Source organism: Rana temporaria, chromosome 1 (assembly GCF_905171775.1).
Source record: "Rana temporaria chromosome 1, aRanTem1.1, whole genome shotgun sequence".
NCBI classification, from domain to species: Eukaryota; Metazoa; Chordata; class Amphibia; order Anura; family Ranidae; genus Rana; species Rana temporaria.
The window spans coordinates 134,037,384-134,059,786 of NC_053489.1; the positions used below are offsets into that span (position 1 = coordinate 134,037,384).

At 39.3% G+C, this 22,403-nt stretch overlaps 1 protein-coding gene across 1 annotated transcript in view; it reads right to left on the reverse strand.

The window, feature by feature from the left end:
* Positions 1-303: 303 nt before the first annotated feature.
* FBXL17 (F-box and leucine rich repeat protein 17) overlaps positions 304-22,403 on the reverse strand; it is a 933,678-nt gene continuing 911,578 nt past the window's right edge. Inside the window, exon 9 of the mRNA XM_040343157.1 lies at positions 304-2,929. Within this exon, the coding sequence (XP_040199091.1) occupies positions 2,792-2,929 (138 nt within the window). The 3' untranslated portion in view covers positions 304-2,791. The remainder of the gene's footprint in view (positions 2,930-22,403) is intronic.

Genomic DNA, 22,403 nt, shown 5'->3' on the forward strand with positions numbered 1-22,403 from the left:
TACAATGATCATCATTTCGATCTATAGTTGTGGATAAAGGTTGTATGCTCATTCAATGGTGTGCTGTAAATTACAAGTCTTCAATGTTGAAAGCCAGATGTGCTCCTGTGCAAAGGTGGCACCTGTATCACATGGTGGTCGATAGCGAAAAGCCCACAGTGGCTTTGTAAATAAAGTGCAAGGTATAGTAATTATGGGTTAGACACTTTAAACCCATAGCAAACCAAAATACATATTAATGAAGTCAAATCCATTTAGAGAAATAGAAAGCTTAGATAGAAACAAATAAAAAATCCCAGACAGTAAATGTTAAATGTTTTATTCTTCTCTATAACTGGAACAACCTGTTGCCATATGATTATCACTATATATTTGCTGCACAATAAATATATGTATCTGATTCATGCCTTGCTGTTTTATAGAAAATATAACAATATCAAATTTGGGAGAAGATCTTGCGTAAATAGAAATGTTCAGTTTTAAATTCTAGAAAATGTAATTGTTCAAATCACTGGCTTAAATATTGTGTTTTGTGTGTACAGGTATGCATCTACAGGCAGGCTATGCTTTGCTGTGTACTGACCTTGGCACAAGCACAAAATCCATAATTTGCTAAAAGCTTATATGTGGGACTCAATCTTCAAACTATATACTATGCCAAAAACATGTTATACTCACACATGCTCAGATCAGAGCAAGATTTGCAAGCAGGTCAACATTAGTCATACATCTTATGACTTCAGTTAATGCAAAACTGTTACCAAACAACTTGGCCAACTTTGTATTAACATCACTGCATTTGACTAGCTACTGTAGGTACAGCTTGGGAGCAAGGCCCCTTTCATAGAGCTGATCCCCTGCTGATCAGAGAGGAGCGGGTGGATAATACTTTTGCGTCCGCTCAGTTTCTGTACAGAGCCCACTCTTCTTTATGGGTGTCCGGGAGTAAACGGAATCTGCTATCTGTTTACACCTGGCTACCTTTGATCTGGTGTTCTCTTCCATTTTTGTTTTTTCAGACCCGGAGGTAGACCCAAGGATAGGTGGGTGTAAACTGACACAAGTCTGTCTAAGAGGAAAAGAAGAACCGCTTTCTATTGAAGATTTCTCATACAGGTATTTTGTTACCTGATACAGCCCTCTAAATAAAAAGTAAAGTTTCATTAAGGATGATAATATAAATGCTACACAAATAATGTAGCAATTTTATGAATTATATAAAAGTACCTCCCTCACGTAAAAAATAATAAAAATTGCGGAGCGATAAAGAGTGCAGAAACGTAAAGTTGCTTGTAGTATCTTTCAGACCCTCTAAAGCTCACCTTTAGCACGTCCAAGTATTGTCAAAGTCTGCCCTCCAGCCTCTCACACATGCTTACTACACAGTGAGGCAACCTGTTATAAAAATGAGCTACTGGAAGTGTATGAGTGGCAGGAAGGAGTGGTCAACTTTGACACAGCGGCTGGACTAAAAACTGTTGCAAACATAGGTTCCTGCACCTTACCAAGAAAAAAAAAAGACAGATATATAATGACAGGGTAATGTTAAGCATTACTTCTGCATTTTAGTCTGAAATCAGCTAAGAATTTCTAATATTGCCAACAAAATTCAGATTTCTCTCCCTTAGATCATAGAAGGTATTTTTTAGAATAATTATTTTATGCTCCTGCACAAGCCCTCAAATGATGTGCATCCCTGCTATATCTTTAGGTTCACTCAAAATGTTTATCTTTGATGAGATAGTTGGATTCTGTGCATCATAACTTGATCTTGTGAATACAGTAAAGGACACCCCTCTCCCACCTACAGCATTATTTTAACAGATCTGACTAGGTGCATGGAAATGGCCTATTTCTATAACCACAGAATTGACATAGCTAAATATTTGCAATAAAAATTCTAAGTTCCTTGGAACCTAGAGACCAACACTGATGGCTTAAGAGTTAAAACAGAGACTGATAAAGAACTGCTAAAGTATGTTATGGTGTTAATCTTACTTCAATGCCAATGTTTCCTTCAAAGTTCCATATTTACTCCATCCATTTATCAAACAAACAGCACCTCACATAGGTCTACAGACAATCTTCTAACACACAAGCACAATGCATATAAGCTAAAGGATGATGTATTGGATCTTTGGAAATTGGGATCAATATCTCAAAGACAAGAAGTCACATAGATATAACCAAACCTCCTGTGATCATTTTGTATGTTCTTTAATGACAACTCAGAATAGAAAATTGGAAGGAACCTTTGTATGTACAACAACAAATATTCCAATGATCAGATCGCATGAATTAGATGGATATGATGAATAATCTCCTAAAGTTCCTGTTTTGTAAAGGCTGCATAAATTATAGAGCATGAACTAATTGATCAGATATAAAATGGAACAGGGGAAAAAAATCAAGGAAACCTAGTTTGTTACATTGTTGATTTCTTTAGAAGGAATATTGAAGAGAGAGAATTTGAAGCTACTAGAACTCACATGTTTTTATAACACAAAATCAGAACATGTTACAATCACCTTTCACGCAATTATATCAACCTTATCTAATGGAAACCATACATAACTAATATTTCAGAACCCAAGCAACCTGAAAAATATCCTTGTCACACAGTAGATGACTCCCCAATCCTAGCAAAACACCCAGCACCTAGCAAGCAATGTCATACTGAATGGGGAAACAAGTTTCAAACAGGTAAATCAATGACTTATAGTCTATACTGCTGAATAAAAATGCTAAATGCAGTATCCGTGACGTCTTTGTTGTGCTGTTGTGGAAAGAATTAGGAGACAGAAGATGCATTTGGTGTCCAGCCCATCTGATAAGCCCGTTCCAAGGTTCTCTTGCAGTCCTGAAGAACAGTACTAAAAGTAATGTGTGGATATTGCTGAACCAGCTGCTCCACCGTGGTCTCATTGACCTGCAAAAACACAGAAAAGACACAGTCGTTGATGGAAATCTCAAAACAAAAGGTCAAAACAAAAATCATAACTACATTTACAATATATCTGATTTATGTCTAGTAGGTATTCTTTGCATTAAAGGTGTACATCAGAAGTCTCTATATTGAAGTTTAAATCTTTACCACTGCTAATCCCCAGTTGCTATACTGATTAAATATAGCATTGAGTTGGAGTCTGCAATGGCTATTTTGTTCCTAAACATGCATACACAAACTGCTTGTAGCTCAATCCAACTGCATACACCATGTTCTTCATTCTATAGGAGAGCAGTAGCTACCATGGTATTTATTAAAAGTATGAATTATACTAGAATGCTCTGATCTAAGAAAACAGATTCATGTGGTTTTCAGGAAAAAATAGGATGTTTGTAGTTACCATAAAATATAGTAATTCTTAGACATTGCAGTTATACTACAATCATCAACAGGTTTGGACACTGCCAAACAAAGAATGTCAAGCCAATCCCAAATGTCATGCCTTAGTTTTGTGAGCGAGTAGTACCTAAGGTCAATAACTCAGAGAGGCAGGACCAGTGTCCCTCTAAATACTTCAGGAGGATGATTGTACAGTTTTAAAAAGAAAAAAAAAAAAATACTGAGTAACGGGTCTTTGAGATCAGTTGGGCTCCCCGCCGGGAGGCCCGGTAGTAGTTCTGGTTAATCCCCCCATCTTTTTCTTATTTTATTTTTTTTCCTATATATCCGTTGACAGTTTTGTGGTATAAAAATTTGGGTAACTCTCATGCGCTGGTTATACTGTTGTATTCTCATTGACTCGTACCTGTAACTTGATTTATACTGCTTGGACAGACTATACCTGTCCTATTATTGTATTTCTACTTGGAAATTTAATAAAAACATTGGAAACAAAAAAAGAAAAAAAAAATTTCATTATCATCCTTTGAGGGACACAGGAATGTTGTGATTCATAAATACTTGAGATGTCCAAAAGCAGTCCAATTGAAGGGTGTTCAAAAACAACTAAGAGATCTAATGGATGTGCAAATCCACTTACAGGGGGAATCTGAAACAATCAACACTTGGATGAAGGCTGGATACAAAAATAAAAAAAACATAATAATTTGGAGATTGCCATGACCAAAGAAAGTAAATGGAGGATCAACCTGGTGCTCTAGACCAGGACAGGTAATCACTACTAAGGGAAAAAATATATTTACTGGGGTAAAGACGAAAGCTTTGGATACCCAATGCTTGACTGCAAGCAAAGAAGGACAGAGAAGGCATGTCCAAATGAAAAAACAAAAAACATTCAATTAGCAGTTAAAGGCTGAAGTGGAACTTTAGGAAAACAAAGGTTGGATAAACAAGGAATGTCCAAGCAAAAGACTAACATATTAGTACCTGAAGGCTTAAGTGGAACACCCATAACCCTTGAGTTCAAAGAAATGGAAGTCCAAAACTGAGGGATACACCTGACAGCTAAATGTTCTCTGAAAAGGCAAATCTAAATGGAGAAAGTGAAAACAACAAACTGGACATAAGAAAAGTAGTAATCCAAAATTCCTTCAAAAGAAAAGGTAAGGTGATCAATCACCTTAATTAACCACTTCCCGCCCAAGGACGTCACTTCCCACCCACTTTCAGTGGGGATTGCTGAATGACAGGGGCAGCTACAGGCATCATTCAGATATCACTATTTTCAGCCAGAGATTCAGTGCACCATAAGCGGCAGTTATGCCGATTGATCGTTCTTATAGTTGAAGGGAATGGGGCATCACCCAGTCCCGCCGCCATCCGGTGCTTCTCCGGGCTCTCCTGTGCCGTCGGGGACCCGGAAAAACGATCTGCTGGTGCCAGATGGGAAGCATAGAGATGACTGGTGACCAGATGGTCAACAGTCATCTCTATGACCGTTGAAGGCCCGGGCGCAACTTTATGACATCACGCCCAGGAACCCGGACGTAAACAAAGCCGCAATCGCGGCTGTCGGCATGAGATCAGTGAATTTTTTTTCCTGTTTTCCTGCCTGAAGGAGAGAGGTGGTGTCTTATTGACCCTGCATCTCTCCATAAAGAGGACCTGTCACAATAGATTCCTATTACAAGAGATGTTTACATTCCTTGTAATAGGAATAAAAGTGAAAATAAATGTAAAAACAGGGTAAAAATATAAAAAATAAGTAAAATATTTTTATTTTCTTAAAACGCCCCTGTCCCCAGTAGCTCACACTCAGAAGCAAACACACATTCAAGTCCCGCCCACATATATAAACGCAGTTCAAACCACATATGTGAGGTATTGCCACGTGCGTTAGAGCGCCAGCAACAATTCTATCACTAGACCTCCTCTGCAACTCTAAACTGGTAACCTGTAAAAAAAATAAAAATCTATGGAGATTAAGTACTGAAGTTTGGCGCCATTCCATGAGTGTGCGCAGTTTTAAAGTACGACTTGTTCGGTATCTATTTACTCGGCATAACATCATCTTTCACATTATACAACAAAATTGGGCTAACTTTACTGTTTTGTTATTTTTTTTAATGAAACCTTTTTGAAAAATTATTGCGCAAATACCGTGCGAGATTAAAAAGTTGAAATGACTGCCATTTTTTCCCTAGGATGTCTGCTAAAAAAACATATATAGTGTTTGGGGATCTGAGTAATTTTTTAGCAAAACAATTATGATTTTTGCATGTAGGAGAGGAGTGCCAGAATAGGCCCGGTATGGAAGTGGTCAAAATGGTTGGCAGGGAGGAGAATATAGACGATAAGGAGACTGTAACGGAATGGCCCATGATACCCAGAGACTTGTGAAGGATGCGGGGTACTCCTGTGTCAGCTTCACCAATGACTCTTGGGTCTAGGGTCATCCTATGTTCATTAGGGGGCATATGATGACTGAGAACCGATATCTCGGATTACATGAGATGGGACATTAATGATAATTCATGTATTGCAGAAACTTGGAATATTACAAGTTGTTTATTTTGACACCAACAGGTCAATAGGACAGTGATTCATATAATGTGTAACATAGACTGTTGAGATGCTAATTAAGTCCACCTGGCTGTAGTGATGGGGCTTGCTGTGATTGCATTCTGTTGTCCATTGTGCTGATTAAGTCTGCTCCTAAGATATTTCATTGTGTATGCTAATGACACTGTTTTGTGTGAAAATACTATTGATAATAGATGTGGAATGTGACTTGTCAGCTGTAGTAATTAACTCCTGTCGATTCAGTGCCAGAATGTCTGTCTAAGATGCGGATTGAGGGGGACTCGTTAAGCACCCATTGTGTGATGTTTTGGGTGGAGTGATTAATTGTCCATGTGATTACTGCAGCATGCTTTCTAACTGTATAAAAAGCTGAGAGTTTACCATTAAAGCATTCATTAATTTGAACCAGAGAGAACAGATCTTGTGTCTCGTCTTTCTGGGGGGAATTCTTATGGATCGTGTCTGCTGGATTGTTGGAGTGTCGGATAAGCTGTCTTGGGTTGGTGGAATGGGAAACGGTGCTAACCCCTGACCGTTAGAGACTTTCCAAAATACTTTCAAAAGTGTGTCAGGGCACAGTAGCCACAATATAGTCTACCAAACCATTTAATAAATGCATAATTCTAGGAATCATGAAACCAAGTAAAGGACACATTTCCCCCATAGCAGGTAGAATCAGTAATAAATGTACTAGCACTAGAAACAATTAGTCTAATAATAAGTGGTTCTCTTAGATAAAATAGCTGTCCAAAATACCAAGCCATTGACTCTGATTTAAAGCACCTGTGCAAAATAAAGAAAAACATGGCCTGTTGTGGGTACTTGATGACTGAGGTTGAGAACCACTGTAACGGAGGGTAGGAATATGATCCCTCTTGCAGCAATTAGGTCCCACAAAGACCTTCAGAGGTATGCTACCTCACTAAGGAGAACTCTGAATCTGGGTAATAAAATGTCTTGTTCACGTAACTTACAGGGAATTACAGGACTTATAAAATATGGATATTTCCTTGTTAGGAATATAGTAGGCAAAGTTACCTGCATGGCCCCCACTGTTTAAAGTGGGGAACATCAGATATAGGAATGTGGAAGTAATACCCAAGACTATTAAGGAAACAGTGTGGACTACAAAGAACATACAAGAGCAGGGATTCAAATCAATCAGTCAAGTACAGGAAAAGTGCTCAAAGTTTTTCAGTTCTTTCAGCCTCAAAGTGCAGTCCAGAGAGAGATCCCTTGGATTTGGGAAAGTGACTGTTACCATTAACAAGCCTCAAAGAGTCAGGGAAGTGAATATATCCCCAAGCAGAATACACCCAGGATAAGAAAGAAAAGAATGAATAATCCCCACACAGAGTAGATTCTGGCAAAATAGTTACCCACATTCTTCAAAAGGAGAAGAATTGCCAAGTAAAGATGGACAACACTAGAAGAGAAAATAGATGAAAATACATTACCCCTCAATAACACAAGTAGTTAAAGAAGTGAGAAAGAATCTGCTATACTCAAAGAATGTAGCTGATATGATCCCTCAGTTCAGGAACTGCAAAAATCTAGGCTAGTTACTGCTATCATTCGCTAGGCTGAATGATGGGAGAAAGAACACAGAGCGAGCACAGCGCTCCATCTAGTGAATTACATCAACTTTAGTTTCTAGCAGTGGCATCAATGTATGCAATATTTATGCTTTCAGAGGTTGGTTGACACCAAAGGCTGTGCCATGGCTCTAAACCTATAACGCACACTGCGCTTATCACAATACACAGAAGTCTGGAAAGCACTACATTACAGAACCCACATTCCAGGCAAGCCTTGCATCTTTCAGTCAAGGGGGGTTTGGATATAGCTTGAAAAAGCTTATCCACTTCAGGTCGAGTGGCCTTACTCACCATGTTATAGGCTGGGTCACACGAGAAGCTGCCTCACAGCTCTAGACCTGAAAAGCACTTAGCAGTGAACTAATAAAGCTAGTAATTTGTACAAATCTAATGTACATATTACCAAAATAAATGTTCCTGTTTTGTACTAAATGTTGCTAGCAGCTAGAAAGAAAATGTTTACCTGGGTATGGGTTAATACTTATCTCAGATAACCCAAATTAAGCATACATTTTTGATACTATGTGCTTTATCATCATCTACTCTATAATGTACACATTCTGTATGTTGGTGCTTGGTGTATGCTGGTGGGAAGCAAGCAAAAACATTAATTCTATCATTACCATCCTATTGAAATTTCACTCGCTTGTCCTTGAAGTGCATGAAGGTCATACAGCCCACTAACTAAGATGCGTTGGGGTAATATTCATTAGTGTGTCTCCTAAGTATTTTACTGTATATGGATGCAAAGTGACTATTAACAGACTCTTCGTCTTGTGAGTGCTCGAAAAAACAATTAGCACTTTTAAAAAGAAACATATTTAAGAGAGTGAAGTAGCTCTCTGCTGGGTGTCTGAATATGCACATTACATATATTATTTGGTTGCATGCAATATGGCAGTTTATAGAGATAGTTACAAACATATGCACTTTTAAAGAAATGCTTTGCAATTATTGTTTAGCTTAAACATAAAGACCCAGCATCCTACTGAGTTGATTACTTCAATTACTGCCACTGCACAATCCTGTCGTGATGCAGGGGATCAATGCGCAATGAATCCGAGCTTGTGGATGCACTTGCTTTTTATCCTGACATATTCTTCCTTATATTGCTGATATACAAAGCGATACAAGATATAGGTTCAAGGTTAAGCACAGAATAAAATACAAACACTAGAACTATTGAAACATTTCTATTGCTTACTGTCTGCATATTGCAAATTGAATAGAAATAATCTACTTTAGAAAGCAGAATTATAGCTGATAGAACAGTTTTATTTGATGCAATCTCTAAGAATTTCTCCTTGTTCTTGCTTTTCTGAAAAATAAATACACCTTGCTGTTTTCTACAGTTCAAAGTGAATTGGGAATACTTGCCTTCAGCATCAAGATTTTATTTAAGGAGTATCACTTAGTGGTAGGCAGAGAGTTAAGGGTTAGGGGAATACGATTAAATGTTAAGATAGGGTTGGAGAAAGGGTTACATATTAGGAACAGGCTGTGTTATTTTTAAGTTACAGGTTAAATTTTAGATCAGAGTTAAAGCCTAAATACCATAGAGAAGATAAATGCATCCAAATTTTCTGCTGTGCAATACCCCAATTCATGCACAGGGTTAAGATTTAAAGCTGATCTCCAGCCACACCCTCCTCTAAGTAATCACTAGGATTAATTAAACCAGACTAAACTAAAAGCACCTTTTATTTTTCCAAAGTCTGTGATCATGTAATGGGCAATGTCCTGAGTCTTCATTATTTGGAATTGCAGAGGGAAGGTTCCCATGTTATTGCCTGGGTGAGGTCCATACTTTCCATTGGCTGTCTGGTGGTTGGGTTGTCTCAGGCTCCAAAAGATTGCAGCAGCAGGGGCAAGGGATAGCTGAGTTAGAGGTGGCATGTATTCCATTGCTGGATCACCATTCTCCACTCCTGGTAAAGCGGCTGTGAAGGGTTATGCGATATTGAACTTAGGAAAGTAAAACAAATGGGGTTGGAGGGTGAACCTAGAACAGGGTTAACTGCTTGCCACCTGCGTAACGTCATATGACGTTGCAGACTTTGAGCAGTCCTCAGATCCTGACCATAGAGATTTCCAGTGGGCCAGATGGTCCCTGGAGTCTCTATGATCGTTTATGACGTCACGTCCGGCCTCTGCATTTACAAATTCTGCCACCTCGGCTGGTAAGCCAGGATCTTTTTTTTTTATTTCAGACTTCCCAGCCTAGAGGTGAAATCTGGGCACTTATTGACCCACTGTAAAAAGGACCTGTCAAGCACTATTCCTAATACAAGGGATGTTTACATTCCTTGTAATAGGAATAAAAGTGATACAAATTTAAAAAAATGTAAAAAGAAAGTGTCAAAATAGAAAAATGAAATTTTTTTTTTAATTTAAAGCGCCCCTGTCCCTGCGTGCTCGCTCGCAGAAGCCCACATATATAAACAGCGTTCAAACCACACGTGAGGTATCGCCACAAACGTTAGAGCGAGAGCTATAATTCTAGCACTGGACCTCCTTTGTAACTCAGAACATCAAAAAAAATGAAAGTCACCCTATGGGGATTTTTAAGTATCAAAGATTGGTGCCATTCCACGAGTGTGTGCAATTTTGAAGCGTGACATGTTCTGTATCTATTTTACTCTGCGTAACATCATCTTTCACATTATACAAAAAATTGGGCCTAACTTAACAATTTTTTTTTAAATGCATGAAACAGTTTTACTTTTCCAAAAAAAGTGTTTAAAAAATTGTTGCGCAAATACCGTGCAAGAAAAAAACGACCACCATCTTATTCTCTAGTGTCTCTGCAAAACATATATAATGTTTGGGGGTTCTGTGTAATTTTCTAGCACAAAACAAAAAATGATTTTTACATGTAGGAGAGAAATGTCAGAATTGGCATTACAGGGGATGCTTCATAAATGTTGTCATTGGGATAGGCTTCATGAAAACCAGGTTTTGCCCCTTTTACAGTCAAATTAGAAGCACATATGCAGGGTTATATGTTATTTATGTTTCCCACAACCCTATAGGTTATTTTGGTTTGTTTTTTCAACACTACTACTACTACAGAAATGTTATGCGAGGCAACTGTTAATGGCAATCTAATCATGCCTCGTTCATGGAAATTCTAAACACTTTTTGCATTAAAATCAATGGGTTTGGGTCTTAAAGAGTAACTTCATTCATGCTGTGAAAAAAAAAAATCTTCATATTTTTGGTTAAAAAAAATCGCAATAAGCGTATATTGATTGGTTTGCACAAAAGCTATAGCGTTTAAAAAATAGGGGATATATTTATGTAATTTGTATTATTTTTTTTACTAGTGGTGGTGGATCTGCACTTTTTAGTGGCACTGCGACATTGCGGAGGACAGATCGGACACTTTTTTGGGACCAATGACATTTATACAGCGATCAGAGCTAAAACTAGCCACTGATTACTGTACAAATGTCACTAGCAGGGAAGGGGTTAACACTAGTGGGTGATCAAGGGGTTAAGTGTTCCCTAGGGAGGTGTTTATAACTGTTGGGGAGTGTACTGAGTGGAAGCAGAGAGAGATCGCTGTTTCTGATGACTAGGATACCTCTCTAACCTGTCAGAACGAGGATCTGTGAGTTTACATACACAGATCCCAGTTCTAACTCTCTATGGAGTGATCACTGGCGGCTGCCACGTGCAGCTCCGGCTTTGCGCCCCCTATACCTCTTAAAGCGGCCGACGTACATCTACAGCGATTTGTGCAGCTGTGCCAACTTGCCGTATAATGACGACGGCTGGTTGGCAAGAGGGCAAGAAGCGATTAAGCCTTTAGGGGCATTACTTATACTTTTGTTGCAGAGGGTGCCTTAAATCTGACATGTATCCTAGTGCAGACTTCTGGGAAAATAGGAGTGAGCCAATCACACAAGCAGGAAATTACATTTTTGGCATTGTGTATAGCTGTGTACAGAAAGCCTCCGGGTTACCATATTGCTTAGAATTCTACAGAAAATGGCAGCGCTGCAAAATGAAAAGGAAAGTATTTAATAATATTGTTTTAACTTTTTTCTGCTAGTAAATACCTTATACAGCCCACTTCCTGTTTTTTGTCTGGTAAAAAGCCTAGGGTTATGACATCATGCACAGTATCACTCTTGTGAGAGTTTGCCAGGAAGGGAGGGGGGATGAGTCATAAGAGGGCCAATGAGAGTTGCATGGCTGCAGAGCTGTAGGTGTGCCTGTGTGAATCCAGGAAGTGAACAGGCACCAGCTTCAGCTGCCCACAGTTAAAATGGTTGTAGCCAGACGTAGTGGAGGAAGATTTCTGCAGCATATTTAGCAAGTACACAATCACAGTATATATAAAATAATATGCAAAGTGGTTGGAGGGAAGCTTCAAAATGGCAAAATTGTTTTTATTACAAATTATGTGACTGCAGTTCCCCTTTAAATTCCAATGGGCTCAATTGACTAAAGCATATCGCATGCAGTATTTGGATTACATGAGACAATTTCCCCAAATATATTGACTTTCCGTTTATGTGGTATTTACTTCAAAAACAAAAAACACAAAAAAACATATTCAAGTCAATTTACTAAAGGAAATAAATAAATGCATGTGTTTAATCTCAGCTAATTAAAGAGCCAGCACCGTCGGTGTTAAATAGGTGATTGTTAAGAAGCTGGCACCCAGTGCTGGGGACTAAAGGAAAGCCTGTGTGAGCTACAAGTCACAGCCTGCATTGGACTATGGAGCCTTGCATGACAGTGCTGATTGGCCCAGCACCATCACATCTGCCTCCATACCGGTAAGTATGAGATAAGAGGCACTGAAAAGAACAGCTCCTGCCACTGAAAAGAACAGCAGGGGACCAAAGTAAAGGTATGCTATGTGGGGCTGGGGAGGTTTGCGGCTAATACCAGCAATAGCAACAAGTTACATGTTACGCCTCTATTTAGGGTGTAACATGTTGCTAAGCAGCTCCCCCCACCCCCATAGCGCCCCCTCGCCATGATAGCTTGTGAAACAAATTTAAATGCTAGCGCACAGGATTATTACATACAGTGCCTTGAAAAAGTATTCATACCCCTTGAAATTTTCCAAATGTTGTCATGTTGCAACCAAAAACGTAAATGTATTTTTTGGGGGGATTTTATGTGATAGACCAACACAAAGTGGCACATAATTGTGAAGTGGAAGAAAAATGATAAATGGTTTTCAACATTTTTTACAAATAAATATGTGAAAAGTGTGGCATGCATTTGTATTCAGCCCCCTGAGTCAATAGTTTATAGAACCATCTTTTGCTACAATTACAGCTGCAAGTCTTTTTGGGGATGTCTTTACCAGCTTTGCACATCTAGAAAGTGAAATTTTTGCCTTTTTTTTTGCAAAATAGCTCAAGCTCTGTCAGATTGAATAGAGAGTGTCTGTGAACAACAATTTTCAAGTCTTGCCACAGATTCTCAATTGGATTTAGGTCTGGACTGTGACAGGGCCATGAATGTGCTTTGATCTAAACCATTCCGTTGTAGCTCTGGCTTTATATTTAGGGTCGTTGTCCTGCTGGAAGGTGAACCTCTGCCCCAGTCTCAAGTCTTTTGCAGACTCTAAAGCCCTGTACATACGATCGGATATCTAAAGGAATCTAATCCGGTGGATTTTTTTGTCGGATATTCGATGAAGCTGACTTTCATCAGTCTTGCCTACACACCATCGGTCAAATATCTGACCGTGTCCAAACGCAGTGACGTAAAACACTACAACGTGCTGAGAAAAATGAAGTTCAATGCTTCCGAGCATGCGTCGATTTGATTCTGAGCATGCGTGGATTTTTGACCGATGGACTTCCACACAGACGATCGTTTCTTTCTATCATTTTTTTATCCATAGGAAAAATTAAAAAAAATTTCTATTTTTTTTTTTTAACCGATGGAAAACAAACCGATGGGGCCCACACACGATCGGTTTCACCAATGAAAACAGTCCATCGGAGCGTGCATGCTCCATACGAGCTTTGCGCATGCTCTGAAACACATTGTGGTTCTCTCTCCTTACCCCAGTGACATCACACGCCTACTGGCGCTGCGCCTCAAGTTGGTTTCATCCAACTTAAGGAACTACTCAGGACTTGCTGGCTTCTTCCTAAATTATCATGGTCATCGCAGCGGGTACACTCTCGGACCGGAGGCGTTGAGGACTGTTCGGGGGGGTTCCTTTCCTCAGATGAGCTTACTTTTCCTAACCTTGATGTGAGTGTTCATTAGACTGCTTGCAATTATACATAATAAATAGACATGTTCACAACAAAGAATTTCGTTTTTTTGTTTCGTTTCGTCTCGTTCCGTAGATTCGTAAAGATTCGTAATTTCATAAGACCCAAGTTTTCCTATTCGGACCCATTCGTATTTTTGTAACAGTTTTATTTTCATTTATACTGAATGATTCGTAAGTCTGTCTAATTTATTTTTGCTGATTCGAAATTCGTAATTTTGTTAGATAATAATTTTAGTTTAATGGTTTCGTAATTTTGTACTTTCGTAAACACATTGCGGTGTGGTCATTCGCAATCTCGTATTTTAGTTTCATTTTCAACACGCGGCTAATCCATATTAAAGCCTTGTACAAACGGTCGGACTTTTTGCCAACAAACTTCAAAATGAGCAAGTTTTCAAAAAAATCAGAGCGTGTCTACGCTCCATCGGACAAACTATTCTGTTTTTCATCGGACAAAAGTTCGCTCTGCAAACGGACAAACTTTTCAGCAACAAAAGTCTGGCCAACTCCCTTAAGACAAAAATCCACGGAAAAGTTTGTTTGAAGTCCGATCGTGTGTACGAGGCTTTACACTGTCCAATGTGACTCAGCACAAAAGAGATAAGCTGATTGGCTAAGATATTAAGTAAGATACATCACTCACTAACTACACTGCCCAGTGGCCATTCGAAAGAACGATTTGAGTACACAAATTTACAAAAAGACAAAGAAACGGATTTACAAAACACACAAATGAAAATACAAACGTACGAATGAAAATACGAATATACGAAATTACAGACAGACAAAGGATTTAAAATACGAAATGCAAATCGTTCGTTATAGATGTAATTTTCGTTCTTTTGCTGTTTCTGTGTTTCATATTTAAGTTAGTTGGTCCAAACGTACGTTCGTATTTTTGCTTGTTCGTAATTTTCAGCTATTCGGATGTTCAAATTGATCCGAATGTACGAATACTAACAAATTCGTACGAAAATCCATTCGTTACGAACGGAAACGCACATGTCTAATAATAAATATTGCACTTAGAAGGGGCTTTTCTGTTTTTTTCCATAATAGCTTGTGGGGGTTCATCCCCTCCACTGTCACTTTTGAATGAATAAACTACAAGTCCTGTCTTGTAGTTTATCAGTGTAATCAGTAGTAATCAGTGCACTTGTAGTCCATGACACTTCATGTTTGGAGGTAAAGGCAGAGAGCTGAAGGAAGAGTCCACAAGGGCCTGGCATTGCACCCTTGATCCAAAGATTGAAGGTGCAAGGCTTTGCAGGTTCCTAGTAGAAAATAAATAAATAAATAATAAATGCACTTTTTTTATTCTCTTTAAAAATATGGGCATTCATTTATTTTTATTTTTTAAAGTGAACTTATCCTTGAAAGCAAACCTACTGGGTTGCCCAGACTAGACAGAGCACAGGTTTATTTTGTTTCTTTTTAACGCCAGACTGTGTCCCCTCACATGTAGCATTGCCACCCAGTACAATGGCAGCAGCAGTCTCTGATCAGCTAAATATAAAAAGAGTGGTACTACTGCGCTACCAAATAAAACTAATACAAGAAAAAATCAACAAAAATAATTAAATGATAAAAGCTGCGTATCGAAAAGGTGAACAAACCCGAAAGATATATGTGTAATAGGTAGAGATAGCGCTATTAACAACTAGTGCTGATATGTACAATATGGTGAGTGATAAACATTCAATTCAGTGAATAATATAAATGTAGATAAATAGAAAACAACAACACTCATGAATGAAAACTCTGTCTGATGATAAAACACAGTGAGTTCATAATGGGTTAACGAACTAATCCCATCTGCTGCACTCAAGCCACTCAGCTGATGTCTCCTTCACACTGCTTTTCATTAGACAAAACGACCTTCTCAGACAATTCAGTCAGAAGCACTCCGATCGGAATATGTAAAAAAGAGAGGACAAGCCTCATAGCACAATACTGTTATGGCCAGAGGGATGGACAAGATACTACACCGACGGTGTATCAACTCACACATCCGCCGATACAAACAGGCTCAGAGTTAGAAGCTGCCGCTCAGTGCGATGGTCTCCTCACAAGGATGTATTCCCGTCACATAGGCTCCTCCCCCACGCGTTACGCCACTCGTCACGTGGCTTAGTCATGGGTCTCTGACTAAGCCACGTGACGAGTGGCGTAACGCGTGGGGGAGGAGCCTATGTGACGGGAATACATCCTTGTGAGGAGACCATCGCACTGAGCGGCAGCTTCTAACTCTGAGCCTGTTTGTATCGGCGGATGTGTGAGTTGATACACCGTCGGTGTAGTATCTTGTCCATCCCTCTGGCCATAACAGTATTGTGCTATGAGGCTTGTCCTCTCTTTTCTTTTTTACATATTCCGATCGGAGTGCTTCTGACTGAATTGTCTGAGAAGGTCGTTTTGTCTAATGAAAAGCAGTGTGAAGGAGACATCAGCTGAGTGGCTTGAGTGCAGCAGATGGGATTAGTTCGTTAACCCATTATGAACTCACTGTGTTTTATCATCAGACAGAGTTTTCATTCATGAGTGTTGTTGTTTTCTATTTATCTACATTTATATTATTCACTGAATTGAATGTTTATCACTCACCATATTGTACATATCAGCACTAGTTGTTAATAGCGCTATCTTTACCTATTACACAGTCTCTGATCAGCACTTCTCTCTTTGCTCTGTTGCATCAGCCATTCACTGCCCTTCAGACTGCTCATCAAAAAAACATTCTATAAAATAAAATGTAAAGCCTCTCACAAATATACATGAACACGCATGTAAAGCACACGTGAACATAAACAATTTTCCAACACATGTTAGGTATAGACACAGGTATTAAAAAGAGAAGAATAATTCCAGGGCCAGAATTAGTGTTTAACTCTATGTTGAAGATGTGTAAAGACCTATGTTCAGTTTAGTTATTGTAGGTTGTCACAGACAAACACAGTTTTAAGTTCACATATTTGATTTGCTTAACTCTTATTCATCTTTTATATTCTGCAGTAATTTTAGAGATTTTATTGCATTTGTGTGTACTGTACTAAAAATTATTTAAAGGAATTTATTTTGAAAACATAGCTCTGATAAAAAAAATAGCATACACATCATGTAACTTAAAAAATTGCAAACACCATCATGTTATTCTTACCAAAATATTGAATGCTCTGGGAGTTCTAAGTAACCTCAAAGGCCTAAAATATGCATTTTTGATATGTGTGCAAAAAAAACGAAAAACTAAATGTTTCCAGCAGCAAAAGGGTTAAACTGTTGTCTGCTGAAGCCTATATAGAGACATCTATGGATAATTTGGGTATCGTAGGTTGTTGGCATGTCACTACTGCAGTTTTGACATACAGTAAAACCTTGGTTTGCAAGCATAATTGGTTCCAGAAACATGCTTGGAATCCAAAGCACTTGTGTATCAAAGCATAGGGTATAAGGGTATACAGGGTATAAAAGAGAAGAGAGGCACCTCTAAGTGTAGCAATACGTTGCTAAATGTTGTACCTTCATTAAATATAACCATATTGCTACACTTAGAGGCTCCTCTCTTCTTTTTTATACTCAGTTGTGACATGACATTATTCTTATATCAAAACATTGCTTGTATATCAAGGCAAAATGTATTAAAACATTTTTCTTGTCTTGCAAAACGCTCTAAAACCAAGTTACTCTATTAATCTATTTACTCAACCTTTGTTTACTTTTATATTTTGCAGAAATGTTAGAGCTTTTATTATGTGTGCGTTAAAAGTAAATTTAACCACTTGAGAGCCGCGCTATAGACGAAAGACGTCCACAGCGTGGCTCTCAACTGCCGGGTGGACGTCCTTTTATGTGCAGCGAGAAACACTGTGCCCGGCACATCGCTGAGATGCTGTTGCGCGCGCCTGGTGGCCGCAATGTCCTCCAGGCACCCGCAATCGGCGGTGACAGCAGGGACGTGGAGCTCTGTGTGTATACACAGAGCTCCACGTCCTGTCAGGGAGAGAGGAGACCGATGCTGTGTCCCTTGTACATAGGGACACAGATCGGTCACCTCCCCCAGTCAGTCCCCCTCCACACACAGTTAGAACACACCCAGGGAATACATTTCGCAGATCGCCGCCATTACTAGTAAAAAAAAAAAAAACATAAATCTATCCCCTATTTTGTAGGCGCTATCACTTTTGTGCAAACCAATCAATATACGCTTATTGCAATTTTTTTTTAACAAAAATATGTAGAAGAATATGTATAAACCGAGGAAGAAAATATAAAAAAAATAATAAAATTGGGATATTATTATAACAAAAAGTAAAAAATATTGTGTTTTTTTTTCAAATGTTTGTCTTTTTTTGTTTATAGCGCAAAAAATAAAAATCGCAGAGATTATCAAATACCACCAAAAGAAAGCTCTATTTGTGGGAAAAAATTATAAAAATATAATTTGGGTACAGTGTTGTATGACCGCGCAATTGTCATTCAATGCGTCAGCGCTGAAAGCTGAAAATTGGTCTGGGCACGAAGGGTGTTTAAGTGCCCAGTAATGAAGTGGTTAAGGGTATTTTTTTTATTGATAATATAGCTTTATAAAAAAGCAGCGCAGATATCGTGTAAATTGTAACTGTCATCATGTAATTCTAACCAATACCTATAGTGCTCTGGGAGATCCAAGTAATCTCCAGGACTAAAAAGATGCATTTTTAACATATATGCAAAAACAATTAAGAAAAAGGTTGAACTGTTGTGTACTATACATCACTACTTGGCACCTTGATTGCAGAAACTTGCCTTTACACTTCTTTTGCTGGAGATGCCAACTAAAGATCAATGTTATCAATTAAAAACTTGAAATCATCTATGCAAGCCCTAATTATCAGATTACTGCATCTAATTACAAGTGTAGAACCGAGAGCTCTGGTAAGAACTAAAATAGTTTATAGGTCACCAGGCATTGAAAGTAATCTATTGTATCAGATGCAATTAGTTGCTGGTTATTAACCTGAGTTTATTATGGTGTTGGTCTTTACATTACGAATCATCCCTAGGAGAAGCATGCTGTTTAATTAAATGGTGCTTCTAATTGCAATGAATATAAATAATCATTTCATAGAAACTGGAAAATTGGAACGTGTTGTAGTGTTCCACACTCCCCATTTCTGCTCTATGAAAGACTGAAATGATATACAGCGATTATGAATACGCTGGCTTTCATAACGCGGTTATCACAAGCATGTGTTTTTGGAAGTTGACATTTTGCATTTATCACGCAAAAACAAAATGGCATTTATTTCGGCCAACAAGATCTTTGCTCTAGCAACATGATATGTGGAGTTAAAAAAAAAAAAAAAAAAAGAACTGTAACAATAGCAGTTTGATGAGAAATGAATTCATTTTATTTTCATCATTTGGATCAATAACTCTCTGCTTCTACTGTGTCCTCTAGCCTGGAGGCAGTTGGGTAATCAATGGAATCAAACAGAGGAGCCCTTCACCCAGCTCAGCATCGTCTCTGATCTTTTCTGGGAGCACTCTAGACGCTTGTGAAATTCTAATTCATGTCAACTTCATATCAAAGAAATTCCACGGAGGTTTGGTCATAAAGAGTATCATAGTGGTAACGATTCAAAATCTATTTTTGCTATATGTTTTTATGTCATCCAAGGCTTGCGTGCTCACTCCACGTTTGCTTGCAGCTCCTTTTGAAGTGCAATAGAACACACTGAACTAATATGCCTCTTATGATTTAGAGAATGGTTTAATTTACTGTAATATTAAAAAGGGAGGGAGGAGGCAAACCAGCTGACCATCACCCAACACATTAACTGCAATTTCCTTTAGTAAAGGGCAGAGAAAATACATCAGATTGTAGTTATTAGAAGCAGGACCACTGCTGAAAATGGAAAGCAATGGGATTTTTAACAAGTGTTTGGGGTGAAGAAATTCTACAGCATCAAAGACAGATATTTTCCAGCATGGTGTACAGTTTCTAATCCATTACTAATGCATTCCATTTACTCATAGGAAAGGAAATGATCTTTTATCTGTGCATATAATGAAACAACTTGTTCATGACACTATACATAAGGGCAGACTGTTTCTGTTAAAAGTTTTTTTTTTTTAAAGTAAAATAGATGATAGATCTCCTCATACATGGCTGCTATAATTTTACATAAAGAACAGTAATTTACATTTCAATTGTTAAACAACATCCATGATCTGTTTGCAGCAATTGTACAGGATGTCTAAATATGGGGCCAATAGGAAGAAGAGGCAAAACCAGTGTAATGCAACAGACACAAAACTTCAATGCAATACACACTACAAAAGTATTGGGACGTCTGCCTTTACACGCACATGAACTTTAATAGCATCCCAGTCTTAGTCCATAGGGTTCAATCTTGAGTAGGCCCAATCTTTACAGCTATAACAGCTTCACATCTTCTGTGAAAGGCTGTCCACAAGGCTTAGGCCCTGTATCAGTCCAAACTGATGAAAACGGACTGAAGTTCAGTTTCATCGGTCCAAACCCACCGTGTATGGGCCCCATCAGTCTGTTATCCTTCGGTCCAGAAATTTAGAACTTGCTTTAAAATTGAACTGATGGACTGGTTATATATATATATATATATATATATATATATATATATATATATATATACATACATACACACACACACACACACACACACACACACACACAAGTGTGCTTGAGCTTTGCGGTGTCCACCCTAATGCAGTTGGCTGTGCACACCTATGGAATCAAGTATGATCAATTACTTTATAAGAAGGGACAATAAACTTTAAAAATACAGTATTGTCAAGAGTGATGTCACTGATCTGAGCTTCACATAAATTGGTTGTAGACACTTGTTTTTTTTAAATAAAAATAACAAACATGCCTATACTTATCTGCTCTGTACAATCATTTTGCACAGAGCAGCCCCGGTCCACTTCTTATGAGGTGCCCCACCAGCACTCCAGGCCCCTCCTCTTCATCGGGTAACCGTACGGGAAGCCGCCTTCCCTGGTTGCACCCATGCGGCCTCACATAGAATGCATGAAGGTGAAAAACCTTGAGGCTTTATAACCACTTTAAAACTGAACTCTGAGCCCCTTCATTTAAATATATTCCTCAGCAGTCACAAAGGATATAAATACATGTTGTGTGCATCAAATGCCTTTACAAGCCCAGATACTAGCTTGTAAAAAGTAGCAGTGACATCATCACTGTGCTTTATATAGCTTGTGCTCCACCCACTAAAGGCTGGAGATCAGTTGTCCTGCATAAAGAGAGGGAGCAGCAGTGTCCGGTCTTTATTACAAGAAACAACACAGAGGACACAAAAATGTAAAGCACACCGAGATTCAAAAAGGAAATAACATGCTTCATGTATTTAGAGCAGGGGTCCTCAAACTATGGCCCGCCGAGGACTTTTAACCGGCCCACCCGACCCTGACAGGCAACGCCGGTTACACGGCAGGTTGTAACACAGCGATCCCGCTGTGCCACAGAGATCACAGTGTTAACAGTTCGGGTGCGCTGTGATAAATGTCCCGCCCTCCTCCTCCTAGACTAGCTCGTGTGATAGAGCCAGTGTTCTGTCTATCACACGAGCTGGTCTAGGAGGAGGAGGGCGGGACATTTATCACAGCGCGCCAGAACTTTTACCAACACTGTGAGCTTTGTGACACAGCGGGACCGTGACACAGTGGGATCGTGACACAGCGGGACCGCGACAGCAGTTTGTCACAGTAAGGAGAAAAGCAGTGAGGGGCTTACGATGGTGAAGGGGGGGGGCGCTTGCGATGGTGAGGGGGGCTGATAATGATGTAATAATGATGATGGTGGGGGGGGGGGCTGATGATGATGATGGTGGGGGGGCAGATGATGATGAAATGATGATGATGATGGTGGGGGGGGGGGGGCTGATGATGATGAAATGATGATGGTGGGGGGGGGGCTGATGATGATGAAATGATGATGTAATGATGATGGTGGAGGGGCTGATGATGATGAAATGATGATGTAATGATAATGATGATGGTGGGGGGGCTTGCAATGAGGGGCTGATGATGTAATGATGAAGGTGGGGGGCTTGCAATGAGGGGCTGGCAATGGTGAGGGGGGTTGCAATGAGGGGCTGATGATGGTGAGGGGGGCTTGCAAAGGTGAGTGGGGGTTGCAATGAGGGGCTGATGATGATGTAATGATGATTGAGGGGGCTTGCAATGATCTTGATCGGCTTGCAATTAATGATTGTGAGGGGGGGGGCTTGCAATGAGGGGCTTACGATGATGGCGAGGGGGGCTTGCAATGAGGGGATGATGATGATGATGATGTAATGATGACGGTGAGGTGGGGGGGGGGCTTGCAATGATCGTGATGCAATTAATGATTGTGAGGGGGGGCTTGCAATGAGGGGCTTATAATGATGAAGGGTGAGGGGCTTGCAATGGTGAGGGAGGGGGGGCTTGAATTTGAAATGGTGGTGAGGGGGGCTTGCAATGATGGTCTGAAATGACAGTGAGGGTGGGCTTGCAATGATGGCTTGAAATGACTGTGAGGGTGGGCTCAAAATAACATATGTGCAGTGTGCATAGGAAATTGTTCATATTTTTTTCT